Consider the following 14,463-nt stretch of genomic DNA (forward strand, 5'->3'; position numbering starts at 1 on the left):
GATTTTCACACTATAAGAAGGAAGTCTAAGTATGCCAGATTTCAGATGTGCATTTACAAATGTTTTACTTAAAAGTCAAAACAAGAGAGGCACCATATCCTAAACAACCCTCCATAATCCTGATTAAAAGAAAACAAACTTCAGAAAACATTCATAGTCAACAATGTATTTTACTATACATCTCAGATTTATACATTTCATATATGCTTTTAAAGCTTCAATTAACAATTCAATACAAAATAAAATATATATATATTTATATATGTGCAGCAGTGGTTCTCAGGCACAGGATTTAGGAGGAGGAAGGGAGTCTTTCCTTGGCATGTACTGCATACTGTCAACCATGATAATGAAACGTGTCCTTCTGACTTAGCTGCCTTGATTGAATTTTACTGTGGCAAACAGTTTGAACATATATGCTATTACTCATTGAAACAATGAGATTTGAAGTAAGTTTATAACCTCTATTTTATCATGAAGTCTTTAAGACCTAAATGATTACTTTCCTCCTAATAGAGCTCCAAGATCATCCTATGAAAATAATATGTCCACAAACTTATCTGGAACACCTGCCTAAGAACCACTGCCTATGGTTATTCAATGTCCTCGGGCCTCACAGGATGAGGTAATGGTATAATGGATTTCTTCTCAGTGTCTCTGGAAAGTGCTTTCCTCATATCTGTTAGGAAACAAAGATTAATGTAAGCAACCAATACCAAATGTTTTAAGCCCAAATTGAGTGTATGGGTTACGTTCCCACCAGGGTTTGTGCCTCTCCTTGCAAACCAGCCCAAGCAGCATGCACTTAGAGGAGACTCCCAAATGCAGGTGTGTCAGGTGCTAGCCAAACCCCACTTAGGAGTCGACTATAGAATGTTCTTTCTTAGTAAAAGTACACATCTTTACCATGAAATAATCTTTATAGAAGTTAACCTAGACAACCAAGCAGTGGTTAACTATTACTAAGTTCATAAATGTGATTCTTTTAGATTTATTGAGTATTTAGGCCTGTGGGAGGAAGTTATAACTATTTTGACTTTGTCTTGGAGTTACTGCCATGGTAAGTAGCTTACCATAGGCATCCTCGTCAGGCTCCCCATTGCTGGCTGAGTAGTACTCTATGACTGTCCTGTAGACGCTGTAGCCCAGCTGCTTGTACATGTTGACTGCAACTTGATTGGACACTCTTACAAAGAGATCAACAAAAAATCCACCTTTTCTTTAAAAAAGAAAAAAAGAAATGTTAAAACTGTTACTACTTGGTGGCTGACATCTTTTATAACAAATGACAAATGCTATAGGATGTTGGTAACTGCCCTGATGTCTGTCTACTACCAGACTCTCTTTGGCTGTAATGTCTCACTTTGAGGGTTCCCATATCCCAATTTTGTGTGCAGGCTATTATCTCCCTATAAACCTACGAAGGTTTAGCTTTTGGTTGTGAGCTTTATATAAGCATAATCACAGTTTGGGGATTCCTTTGTGAGTACAGAACCTCCTGAGTTGCTGGAGCTAGTGTCCTCACCTTGTTTAGCCTTTCATTACAAGAATGTTTCCATGGCCCTCTGGAAACATTTCAGTTCTATTAGAAAAGATGTTAGTATGGTTACTTTTGTTGAGCATCTCATGATACAGTGTCTAATTAGTGCTATCATTGTGTGTCATTGTGTATGTATACTGTCAGCTTGAGTAGATAGCTTCTAACCTGTTTATACCAAGTACACTTCTAATATATTAGACCTGGTATCTTGATGTGACATTAATGTGTATTTCTAATTAACTAATGAGATGATTATGTCCATTGATGTCTCTTTCTGTACAGCATTCAGTGCCCTGTTTTATTTTTCTAATCGCTATTCTCTTGTGTGTGTGCTAAATAGTGTACAATGTTTGAGTTTTCTCAAAACTTTTGGGTTGGTGAGCAAAGCTACTCCACTTAGTTAATGTGGAGTAATGAGCCTTCTGTGTATGGTTAGCACTGTTTACAGCCTGCTTAAGAAGGTCTGTTCACTGAGGTCATGGAGACACTTCCCATTATTATACTTAGCTTCTTTCCACATCCATGTTTTTAATAAATCTAGACTTTGTATGTAATTAAGCAGTAACCAGGGAAACACCATGCACTTGTTCCATCATCTTTCTGAGAAATCTACCTTTCTACTCTGATCTCCAATGCAGCCTCAGGGTACACCAGGGTCCTCTTCCTTTACTTTCACAGCTGCTTCAGCACCAACAGTCTATACTACATATTGGACATGATAGGGCAGATCTACCCACTGTTAAAAGAGTATTTTGTCATATTTTTGTTGCTGTTTCTACCTTAACACTACCCCTACCACTACCCAGTAGGATCTGGCTATAATCCTATTGGCCCTATGGGTCACTCACAAAACTTTCCTTCTAGGTCTGTCATTTTATAAACATTAAGAATACTCTTGCATAGTTGCATGGTTTTGCTTAAATTTTCCTCAATGATATTAATACTTTGAAATCTCAGTTCTTTGTAGGTTTTACGGTACTTATGCATTCTATCTGCAACAACAGTTTTGTTGCCTCTCAGTCCTTTTCCATTTTTTCTTACTTTCTTTCGTCCTTGGTTGAAGGTGGTCATTAACTATTCTACAGTTTTGAAGAAACTCTTTTCAGGTTAAGCTGCTGTTCTCCTCACTTCCAGTCTTTAGTTTGCTATCTACACAATATTGAATGCACAACCAGACAAGCACTCTGGCTCTTGGTGTAAAACCAGCAGTTTTTCTACAACTTGCACACTCCCTCAGATCTTCCATACTTACATTATCTAGGACACCTTAGCCTGAAGACTGGTTTTGCTTTTCTAAAACTGACCTTACTTTACACACAGATACTTCATCCAGTCTTATCACTGTGGATGGCCCAGACTGGCCTTGGATTCACAATAGTCCTTCTGCATGATAGGATTATAGGTGTGAGCTACCACACCCACCCCAGAAATCTGCTGTAGCTTGTAGATTTGCAAACTATTTCCTTTTGCACTACCATCATGCTAAGCTAAACTGTTTGCTTAGATAGAAACCTATACAGCAGATGCTATGTGGCTTCAGAGTCTTTCTCTGTTCTGGAAAAGGTTTGCTGTTCTATACCCTACTTAATTTACACCTGACAGGTTTTTACAAAGATTAGCCACTTACCCAGTTTTTTTTTTTTTTTTTTTTTTTTTTTTTGTTGTTTGTTTGTTTGTTTTTTCTTGTAGTAATCCAGGGTATGAAAATAACATTGTTACATTTTAATGGATTTCAACTGTATGGTGCATGTTTGGGGGGGTCAGAACAATCATGGGTCTCTATCTTCCTGTCTTGATTATTCTCCACTCTGTCTGGCTTGTGGAATTCTGAGAATTCTTTTCTCTATCTCCTATCTTGCCTAAGAGTAAATGAGCCAAGAAGTATGTTATCCTGTTTGGTTATTTGAACATAGGTTCTGGGGATATGAACTCTGACCCTCATGCTTGTATCATGCCAGACTTGCAGCCAAGTAGTTTATTGGTATTCAGTGGCCCCTTAGTTAACTCTAATATAAATATTCCACCATTTAATTTGTAAGATAATTTAATATTTATTATTTTCAATCTTTATACTCTTACATGCATTCTTTTTCATTTCCAGGTTCTTGTACTTTACTACTAAGCTACATCCTTAGCCCATGTCTGTCTTTTACTGCAGTCATTAGTCATTCATAGCTACTTAATTTTCTCTTTTAAATTGTTTTATTTTTTACTCCTATTTGAATATTATATTCCACTTGATTTAATATGCATCCAAAACCACATGAATATAAGTACTTATTAGTGTGTATACACAAAATGATGAAGCCTCAGAATTGGAATGGAATACAGATTAGTAATTTTCTACCTGAACAGATAGAATATTAGACCTAGTAATAAGATCCATAAATATGTATGCCTAAGCTTATAGCTTACTAGAAGCCATTTCCTTTTTGCATGTCTTAATAAATATGTGTTGATTCTTTCTACCTTGCTAAAAATTTTTCTTCCTCCTAATACTAAGTCCAGGGGGAAATTTAAAAACATCACAAAGACTTTTTCACTAAAATATTCTTTGCCAGGCATGATGGCACACGCTATTAATCCCAACACTCTGGGAGGCAGAGGCAGGCGGACCTCTGAGTTGGAGACCAGCCTAGTCTAACAAAGCAAGTTCCAGCATAGCCAGGGGTTGTTAAAACTATTTCTTTCTTGAATGAGCTGATATGCAGTTTGGCTCAGAGCATTCATTACTAGTTACTAATTTTAAAATTGCCTTTATTACAATCTGGTAGTTCTGTGGAAACAAAGCCTCTAGATCTGTAACCATCCCTTCATACCATTCTTTTAGGTAGAGGGAAAAACAGCAACTTGACAAATGCCAGGCACAGGTATTTTCTGTTCCTTACAGGAAATGGGGGAAGACTTCTTTTACATTACTATACTGCTTCCCAATCTCTCACAGTGAGTGAAATGGACTAACAGGTCTCTTTAAAAGCCATATCATTGGCAGTTACCAAGCTGCACAGAGTGTCTCAAACTCAGAAGGGCCTTAGAATATTTGATTTTAAGAGAAGAGTCTTACTATGTGTACATAGTTGACCTGGCATTCACTATCAGACCAGGCTGGCCTCAAAATCAAGGTCTGTCTGCTTTAAAAGCTTAGCCCTGGCCATGGCCTATTGGAGATGCTTGGGAAAAACATCAAAAAACCCCACACATCCATTACTGTTAAAAAGACTGTCATCAAAAGAAATTTAAGAAATGGCTTCTCACACTTGCTGCTATGATTAAACTACTACTTCCATAAAAACCAGTGGAAATGGGTTACATTGCATGTATTTCAGAGTTTAAGAAAGCATTCAGTGTTCAACAATGAATTTCTACCTCAGTAGATGACCGTAGTTAAAAATAAAGGACTTCGCATTTTCTATTTTTCTACAGATGGCTACTAGCTATTAGCACAGAAACAAATTCAAAACTGAACTACTTTAGGCCTAGAGGTATCTCCCATGGTGCCAAGAACACCAAAGACCTTCCTTGAAAAGTTGGTCATCTTTGGTTCTAACCAGTCAGCTAGCTCAGAGATCTATGGCTGGTCGTACTGTGTTACTTGTCCTCAATAGCAAAGAGGCAACAATGACCCCACTGTGAATTTGGCAGAATTGTAGAACTACTACTGCAAGCTGAAAATGAAATTCCTCAGCCTAAAGCCATGACAGGTCCATGCACTTACAAAAAGAAAATATCCTTCTGATATTCAACAGCAAGACAGGGCTCATAAGTCACTCAATGTATATAAAATATGGCTCTCACCTTTCTGAAATCTCCTCTAGTAACTCCATAAGTTTAGCAGCCAAGCCAAGACGGCGGAATTCAGGGGCAACAGACAGGGCTGTGACGTGTCCATGCCACTCTTCCCTAGCTACTGAGCCTTCTGCTTTGCCCATAACTGCCAACAGAAAATTACATCAAAATTAAAACACTAAGTTGCACATAAATGTAGGATTACTGTTTGGTACATTGACAATGTTGTAATTTTTAAATACTATCATCAAGCTAATAATGATTAATACTTGGATTTGAAACTCTACTTGCAAATGATATTCTATACCTACTACTTAAGTCAGACTTGAAATGTTTAAAAATGGTAAAAACCAAGATAGAAGACTAAGGATACTTTTTGTCTGAATAAGCTACATTTGAAATAGTTTAGGACTTGTTTTCAAATAGCTACATTTGAAATTATATTTACAATGTATATATAATTGTAGCAATTTTTAGCATAAGTTATTAGAAATTTGTTAAGTGCAACCATTCAAACCATGTAGAAATCTAACATACAGAATGAAAGATCCAAAAAGACTTAAATCATGTCTGTTCTATCTCTTGGCATAGCACGAGGCTAAACAGATAAGTGATCAGAAAATGGAAGTTCCATCCATTACCATTTACATAAAAGTCTAGGTAATAAAACAGACTGAAACCTGTATTAAAATCTCTACTCACCCAAAAAAGTACTAGTGGTACTGTACTTACTATAACCCATTAGTTCTCCGCCAGGTGCCTCTGCAACGATGAAATACTCTGGCCAGTGGGCAAGGTACTGTAAGTAAAAGGGAATCCCATACTAGGCCTGTTAAGGAATATGTGGAGTAATAAGCAGCAAGTTTCCTCATTACAGGGTATTTTGGGGGCTGTATTTATGTGTTGGGGGGGTATCATTTAAAAATACACTGTCAAATAGCCAGGCACAGTGGTGCATTCCTTTAATCCTAACATTCAAGAGGGAAAGGAAGGCATTGGGACCTTTATGGAATTTGAGGACAGCCTGGTCTATATAGTGAGTTTCAGGACAACCAGTTCCCTGTAGAGTGACAAAACAAAGTTACTGTCAGGCTGAAGAGGCAGCTTGGTAGATAAAGTGCTTGTTGCATAATCGTGAGGATTGGAGCTTAGATACCTACCTCCTACATAAAAGCTAAATGGGCACAGCTACCTGCTTGTCGTCCCAGCATTTGGAGAGGGTGTATAAATAAAGTGGACAGTGATTAAGACCACTGACATCAACCTCTAGCCTCTACCTACATGCTCCACACACATGCAAAAGAAAACAGTTATTTTATCCTCTGCTTAGTACATTATAATCACTTTAACCATACCATTAAATGGAGTATTTATATTAACACTAACCTTTAGCAAAACTGCCTGGAAATGTAGAATGGGTATGGTACCATCTAGTAGAAAGCAGACTCTCTTACACAGTATGCCTCCACGCTGATCAGATTGTACCTAAGGCTATGTGTGCCATTTAAAACCATCTGAGATTACACCTTGTTCATGACCCGCCTACCCTGTGATTGGAAATTCAGTTTATACTCTCTCAGATTTACTCAACTGCTTGGCACATAGCTGCTCAGTACATTTGTATTTCCTGAACTGCACTGGAAAATCAGTAGCCAGGTTCTACTTTGGCTGCTGCAATTTGTTAGGAAAGCAGGTATGGTCAAAGGAAGTGCCTCACTGGCCTGGCATGTGCCTGTAGCCCCAGCACGAAAGCAGAAGCATCTTTAGTTCACACCAGACTGCCACTCTTCAACCTGGGGTGTCCTTACTGCTGTTTGGTTTCACCTTAGTGTCAGCTTTCTGGTGAAATCACATAAGAAGATGCTACTAATAATACACTTTTACTAAAAAGTTCCAGGAAAAGCCTCATCAGGGCTAGTCTTCACACTGTCCTCTAAAGGGTAGTCATTTCTTCCAGAACTTTACCCGGCAGGCCAGCTGCTCTTCCCGCCATCTAGCAACTGATACCACAACAGAGAAACCCAGTAGACCTCCCATAAATATCTCTACTTCCTACATAAACACTATGGTTTATCCATTCAAAGTAGGTTGGTCTGCAGTATACTATTTTCCCTATTTTACTATACAATGAAAATTTCCTAGATACACACCTCTTCAAAAACCTAGATATACCAATGAGTACTCTGAGGCCTTTCTGCTTTTTGAACTCCCTGTTTCTGATGTGGCTTGTACTTATTTATCTTGTTGCTGTACAACATTCCCTTACATGGGGACACAACTCAAATACCTCATTCCTCTACCAGGGGACATCTGGATCACTACTAATTTCTTAAAAAAAAAAAAACAAAAAAAAACCTTCAAGGCCTTTATGAAGACAGCTTAATTTATTTACCATTTACTAACTGGTGAATGGTTTTCCAAATTTTCAATGTAATTCTCTTAAACTTTTGTGATGTCACTCTTTTGTAAAAGAACAATAATATATGAGGTGTTAGGGACTAACAGTCAGTCATATCTATCCAAACTCTAAGAACCACAGAGAGGCCGGGTGTTGGTGATGATTGCCTTTAAACCCAGCACTCAGGAGGCAGAAGCAGGTGGATCTTTGTGAGTTTGAGGCCAGCCTGGTCTTGAGTTCCAGGACAGGCTCCAAAGCTACAGAGAAACCCTACAAAAACAAACAAAATAAAACAGTAACAAAAAAAAGCCACAGACAATATGTAAATTAATCAACATGGATGTATCCTTTTAAAAAAATTTCTTGAGAAATGAGTGGTGAGCCAGATTTGGTCCATGTATCTTATATTTGCCAAACCCTGGAGTATAGTGCTTGTTTGTTCTTATTTTCAGCCTTCAGGAAATGGAATTACTAAGTATTCTACAACCTTTCCAGAAAGATTGTGCTAGATGACTGTAGCACTAGCCACCATAACTTCCCCAGCAGCAGCACTGAGTTATATATTTTTGAAATTCTGGATGATTTTTTTAAAGCGGGTTCCAGATGATTTTAGTGTGCATGTCTTCTGACCAGTGAGACTGAACTAAATCTTCATTAGCCTCCTCTGTCCTTGTAAGCTACCAGTTAATTCCCCAACTTATGAGCAGTAGTCAGTGGAACATAGACTAGAAACCCTATTTGTGTTGTAAGTCACTGATCTATTACTTTTTATTCAGTAACACATGGGGGGGGGGGGTGCTGGACAGTGGAGGACTGTATAGTGCTCCCCAAAGAGTTTGCCAGCTGTCTAGACCACCAAAACCCAGACAAAGCTGACTAGGGCTGCTGGAGACATCATGGAGTGGGTGAACCCTGAGCTACCCATCCCCTCTAGAATTGGTTCACAGCAGAGGGAGGCAGGCCCCAGATCACCATTCTGTTGCTGCTGTGGTTTACTGTGGACAGCCAATGTAGGCAACAGAGCTGTTATTAATCATATAAGTCATATTAATAGTTTGTGGGCAAGCATAAGACCACTCTCTCATTTTTGCAATTGCTTTCAATGATGCTTACACTGTTCAAAACCTATGTGCTTAAACTGTTTTTCAATACTCATCTGTTTTTTCCTTTTGTTTCTCCAATTTTCTTTTTCTTCATGAACAATCCTTAGTTTTACTTTTTTTTTTTCTGAAAAAAGGATACAGTTTCTGTAAGTGGATCCAAGTTACTGAAAGAAACAAATGGCAAGAATAAAAATTCCCAAATTTAGTTTAAATAACCTTGTGAAAACTAGAAAGATTGTGTTAATCAAAACAAAATATGGGCTGGGCAACATGGCGCACATCCTTAGCTGAGTGCTGGAACTAAGTCTGCTAGCCTGGTCTGCAGAGAGTTCCAGGACAGCTAGGGTTACACAGAGAAACCCTGTCTCGAAAACCAAACAAACGAAAAACCAAAATATGTTACTTCTACAAACTCTCAAACCAACCTAAAAACCAAAGAAAATGATCTAAATGACCCAGTAGCCACCTGTGGTGCCAATGAAGGGATCTGCACTTTTCCATTTAACTGCTTCTTTACAGGCAGAATTATAGCTAACTTCATCAGTCTCTTGCACATCTGCAGATGTGGACCAGTTAGGCCTGTGTCTCATCTGTACAGCCAGCCCAACTCACCTGCTCCCAATTGCACCACCCCTGCCTATCTCTGGGCATCCCCTTACCATTTACACCCTCTCAATGTGAGTACTCACTCCCCCACCTCCACTTTTCCCCCCACTAATACAAATCCTCATGGACCCCCATGTGCTTTCAACCCAATTTCATTGTCCCTTCATTCTTCTACCAAGCCCTAGTGCTGTGGAGAACTACCCAGCAGGTCCCATCACACACCCCAAATTGAAAGTTCTTGAAAAGCATCTCCAACCATCTCTCACCCTTCACTTTCCTATTTAGTCTTTTGCCGGGCTCAAAGCCAGCTATTTGCAACTATTTCCCTTTCTTGTCAATCTCTGAACTCTGAAGGAGATCAGGTAATCATACTGTATTCCTCTAGTCCAGCAGTTCTCAACCTTTTGGGTTTCAACCTGTGGCAGTGGAGTATTAGAGGACCAGAGTTGTTAATACACTTGAAATCACCTGACTTTTGGCCTACTTACTGTATGCTCATCCTGTTAGTTTAACCTGCGTTTAACAATCAACCTTACTTGCCTTAGATCTCCCATGTAATCAATTTTTAGAACCTATATATAGGTGTAACCTTAAGTTATACACTGTCATGCCCCAGATGAGAACAGTGCATATGTATCACTTGCAGAAAGCATCAAATACATTGTTTGGACATTGGCTGATAAACAATGATGTGTGTGATGCTGTTTGTTGTCCTGGTCAGTTGAGATCAGCTGGAGCTAAGAACTGAATCCCTTGTATTTAAAAAAAAAAAAAAAAAAAAAAAAAAAAACTGTCACAGATTTCTGTAAAGTATCCCTCCTTCTTTTCCCGTGTGATGCTTTCTGTGCTGTTCAATAAAGACAAAGTGAAATCCCTTGTGAGGGACAGAAACAGAACACAGGGACAGATTCACAAGACAGTCTTCAGGCAGGCAGATGAAGACTCATGCAACAGTCAGACAGGATGAAGGACACAGGGACCATGAAGTAAAGAATCCAATTCTGGGCTTACTCTTGCTTAAATGACACCAAGGGGAAGTGCTTTTATTTCCTTTCTTAATGCAACACCAATACATTATTGAAACTGGGAGTTTTGTGTTTAATCCATGCCAAAAAAAAAGCCTCTTTACACTTAAAACAAACCTATTGTGTTCATTTATACAGTGTCTGATTGATTTTTTCACTATAAACCTAAACAACTGGGAAGAGGCAATCTCAAGAAAGTATGGCCATAAAACTGGCCTGCAGACAAGTCAATGAGGTATTTTCTTGATCAATAAATGGTTGATATGGGAGGTGTGGGCCCCCGTGGGTGGTGCCACCCATAGGCAGGTAGTCCTAGTGTAAGAAAGCAAACTGGCTGGGCGGTGGTAACTCACACCTTTAAGCCCAGCACTCAGGAGGCAGAGGCAGGGGGATCTCTTGAGTTCAAGGCCAGCCTGGTCTACAAGAACTAGTTCCAGGACAGGCTTCAAGGCTACACAGGGAAACCCTGCCTCGAACACCACCACCACCACCACCACCCCCAGCAACCAGTTCCGCTTCACTTCCTGCCTTAACCCAGGATACCGGTGTTTTATCACAGCAGTAGAAACCTTAACCTATACGGCCTATATATTCTCAATTTTCAGCTCGTCATTTAAAAATAAAAACATTACATGTTGACATGAATAATTTTACCAAGACAAATCAAAGGACATTGTAGTTTTCAGGGTCTGACTTAAAAGAGAACAACAGCTGACTTCTCTAGTGCTGATGATGCTTGATACCCAGAGACTGCACACCTGCAAAACAAGCCTCTTAGCACTGAGGACAGCTTTGGCCTTACAGAAGTCTGAGGACCTCTGGGCGCTATGGACCTGCACTGTAGAGTTCCCACCCTCCACTGCTTAACTACTTCACATCTTCGGCTCACCTCAACCCTCCAACAGGCTGCCCTTCCTCTAGCTCCTTAGACGCACACGCAATAAATCGTAAGGAATCTTTGCCAAAGGCCTAAGGCTGACCACACCCACTTAAAAGCACCTGCACACTGCTTCCCTTCTGCCATTACTCAGGCCGGCAGACTCCACCCTCCTCAGCTCTCAGGACACTGCCCGTGGTTCTCTCTCTCCTGTATTTGCAGTTCAGCCTGCACACATTTGGCCACACGACCTCCTGACAGTTCCCTGCTCCTACTTGGAGTCCTCCTGTTAGCTGGCTTCCAGAACCTTACCCCAGATTTCCTTCCACCTCACGGTTTAGCATCTGGCACTCTTGAGGAGATATTGTAGAGTTCTGTTTTCATTTTTTAAAAATATTCATTCCATCTTTGATGTCACCTAGCTTCCTGGCCACCTGTCACTATCTTCAGAGTGCTGATCCTTAAAATCCAACAGGCATCTATGATAAGAGAAGTCTCCCAGACCCAGGCCTGGAAACTCTCAGGCCCATCTCTTAAGCTGTGGCACTTGACTAGACTCCCACTGCATAGGCTACTTGTATCCAGATAAATTGATACATCTTTCCTCAGTGACATTTCCCTGAATATCCTACCCAAAGCCGTGTCCCTTCTGGATAGTCTCCACTCCCTGTCTATATGTATTATCTCTATTGTCTTTATATATTATACACCTACCTGTTTCCTATAGCTTCTTTAGATACCAACTGATTTCTGTTCTTCTCACTGCTGTGTCTCCAGCAACAGCACATATGTAAAATGATCTGCACTGTTTGTTTCTTTCAATCCCTGCAACACCACCTAACCCGGTGACTCACTGTTTCCCAACATGGCCTATTAACAGAAATAAGTGGGCCCCTTTATTGGCATTAATGAGAAGAGGCGTTACCAAGCCAGGTGAGCTGAGATCTAATGCTTAAAAAGTGTTCGAGTGTATTTGCCTTCTACCTTATTCATTCCCTTATTAAGGCACTGTCTTCCTCCTAAGCCTTCAAAACTGTTTCTCCAGTCTAATCCTGAAACTTCAGGCACTGTTACCAGCTACACAGCATCTCCCATGATTCTAGGCCACTGCCAAGGCCACCTCAATGGCTTACTTGCCTGCTTCATCTCCTCTAGTCAATCACGTATGCACTGACTCAGAACTCAGATTAAAGTATTTTACAGACACCCCCCCACCCACACACACAATATATTCCCTAACAACAGTATTGAAAGTATTTATAAAACATGAGCATTGTATTGGTACAATCTCTCACATAAAAAGAAGGCCTCCACCACCCCCACCGCTTTCTTTTTTGTTTTTTGTTTTGTTTTTGTTTTTCCCAGAGTTTCTCTGTGTAATAGACGGTTGTCCTGGAACCCACTTTGTAGGCCAGGCTGGCCTCGAACTCAAAAGAGATCCACCTACCTCTACCAAGCACTGCAATTAAAGAAAGGTATGCATCACCACCACGTTTTCTTTACCAACCCTCATCCATAGTTATCTCATCCCAGAGATTTTTGTTTGTTTGTTTTTTGTTTTTCCAAGACAGGGTTTCTCTGTGTAGCCCTGGTTGTCTTAGAACACCCTCTGTAGACCAGACTGGTCTCGAACTCAGAGATCTGCCTGTCTCTGCCTCCCGAGTACTGGGATTAAAGGCATGCGCCACCGCTGCCCAGCTCATCCCTGGGTTCTTTCCCTTCTGAAGCCTGCATCACCTGGTCCATAGTTCTCGCTGCTCTTCCCTATATAAATGATAAAACTTAGCTCAAGCGAATAACCGAGATTTTCTGTCTACAGGAGTTCACGGTGAAATGTTTAATTTTTTAAATGGTCATAAATTTCCAAGCTAAAAGTGTTTTTCCTTTTAAAAAGGGAGAGGGAAAACTGCAAATCACAGGTCTTTTAAACCTGTACTGAAAAGAAACCAGAAACCCTACAGCACCGGGGTTTCCTGGGCACAATGCACCCCTGCTTCCCCCCAACACACACACACACACACAAACACACACGTACGTGCGTAGTCAGGTTATAGTGAGGCATGCCTCTTTAATCCCAGCACTAGGAAGACAGAGGCAAAAGGATGTAGGCGTTCAAGGCCAGCCTGGTCTACACAGTAAGTTCCAGGAAGCCAGGAATACAAAGTGAGACACTGTCTTTTCTATATTTAAGCAATCTACTTTGGGGCACTCAGCTACAGTAACTACCAAGCACAAACCACAACTTGCTGTGGGGATCCCGAGCACCGCAAGGTTACTTCACTGGGATACAATTTAACCAGCACCGCGCCGGGTCGGGGCCCACCCTCCGCTGTGACCCCATGGCGGGGAGCGGGCGCACGATGTCCAGCCCGGCTCCGCATCTCCCCAGCGCACGCCGGGCACCGCGCCTCGGCCAAGGTCACCGGCCAGCGCGCCCGCGCAGCGCCCACCCGGCCCACGGCCCCTCGAGGCTGACCCCGGCCCGCGCCGCGGGGGGAGCGGCTGGCCGCGCCTCACTCACATGTTGTTGAAGCGGAACAGATCGTCGCAGGTGAAGGCCCGGAGCGTGGTCATCGCGCCGCAGCCAGCCTCCAAGCCCGCTCAGCGCGACCCCGCGCCGCACTACCGGAAGTGCTCGCGCGCGGCCGCCATGGGGCGGGACAAAGAACTACTTCCGGACCAGAGGTTGCTGGGCAACAAGAGTAGCGACGCAGCTCTCTCTGGCGGTGGAATTCTGCAACTGCCTTGGTGGTGCTTGCCTACAGACCTTTCCCAGAAAGTAGAATGATCTGTTAGCAAGGATGAAAACCCGGGGAGTCAGGAAGCCAAGTCATAAAATGAGCTTCAAAAACACAAAGATGCTTCACAGTGTGAGCCAGGAAGTGGTCCCTGAAAGGACGGCTCTGGGCCTCATTTCTCAGCCACAATTACGAGCCAGGAATGTCTGGTGTCACATTAAAATTATTATAAAAAACAAAGACGAAAATGATGTATACTGGGTGATGGCGCATGCCTTTAATTTAATCCCAGCACTTGGGAGGCAGAGGCAGGCGGGTCTCTGAGTTCAAGGTCAATCTGGTCTACAGAGCAAGTTCTAAGATAACCAGGAAAATAAATAGAGGCGATGG

At 41.4% G+C, this 14,463-nt stretch overlaps 1 protein-coding gene across 1 annotated transcript; it reads right to left on the reverse strand.

Annotated features, from left to right (window-relative positions):
* Positions 1 to 143: 143 nt before the first annotated feature.
* Naa20 (N-alpha-acetyltransferase 20, NatB catalytic subunit) lies at positions 144 to 14,008 on the reverse strand. The gene is made up of 6 exons (XM_051183236.1): positions 13,857 to 14,008; positions 8,967 to 8,991; positions 6,059 to 6,149; positions 5,336 to 5,471; positions 1,074 to 1,219; positions 144 to 679 (listed from the first exon to the last, which is right to left on the reverse strand). The coding sequence occupies exons 1-6, from the start codon at positions 13,907 to 13,909 to the stop codon at positions 594 to 596; spliced, it is 537 nt and encodes a 178-aa protein (XP_051039193.1). The 5' UTR covers positions 13,910 to 14,008; the 3' UTR covers positions 144 to 593.
* Between the last annotated feature and the right edge of the window lie 455 nt (positions 14,009 to 14,463).

The sequence above is a fragment of the Phodopus roborovskii genome, unplaced genomic scaffold (genome assembly GCF_943737965.1).
Source record: "Phodopus roborovskii unplaced genomic scaffold, PHOROB, whole genome shotgun sequence".
Taxonomy (NCBI): Eukaryota; Metazoa; Chordata; class Mammalia; order Rodentia; family Cricetidae; genus Phodopus; species Phodopus roborovskii.

What these genes read in the sequence shown, in the direction of transcription:
- Naa20 (XM_051183236.1), bottom strand. Translation starts at nt 13,909, where the DNA reads ATGACCACGCTCCGGGCCTTCACCTGCGACGATCTGTTCCGCTTCAAC. An exon ending in CTGTTCCGCTTCAACAACAT is followed by an intron (nt 8,992 to 13,856) that starts GTGAGTGAGGCG and finishes TGTTTCTTTCAG; the next exon opens with TAACTTGGATCCACTTACAG. An exon ending in TGGATCCACTTACAGAAACT is followed by an intron (nt 6,150 to 8,966) that starts GTATCCTTTTTT and finishes TAACAGGCCTAG; the next exon opens with TATGGGATTCCCTTTTACTT.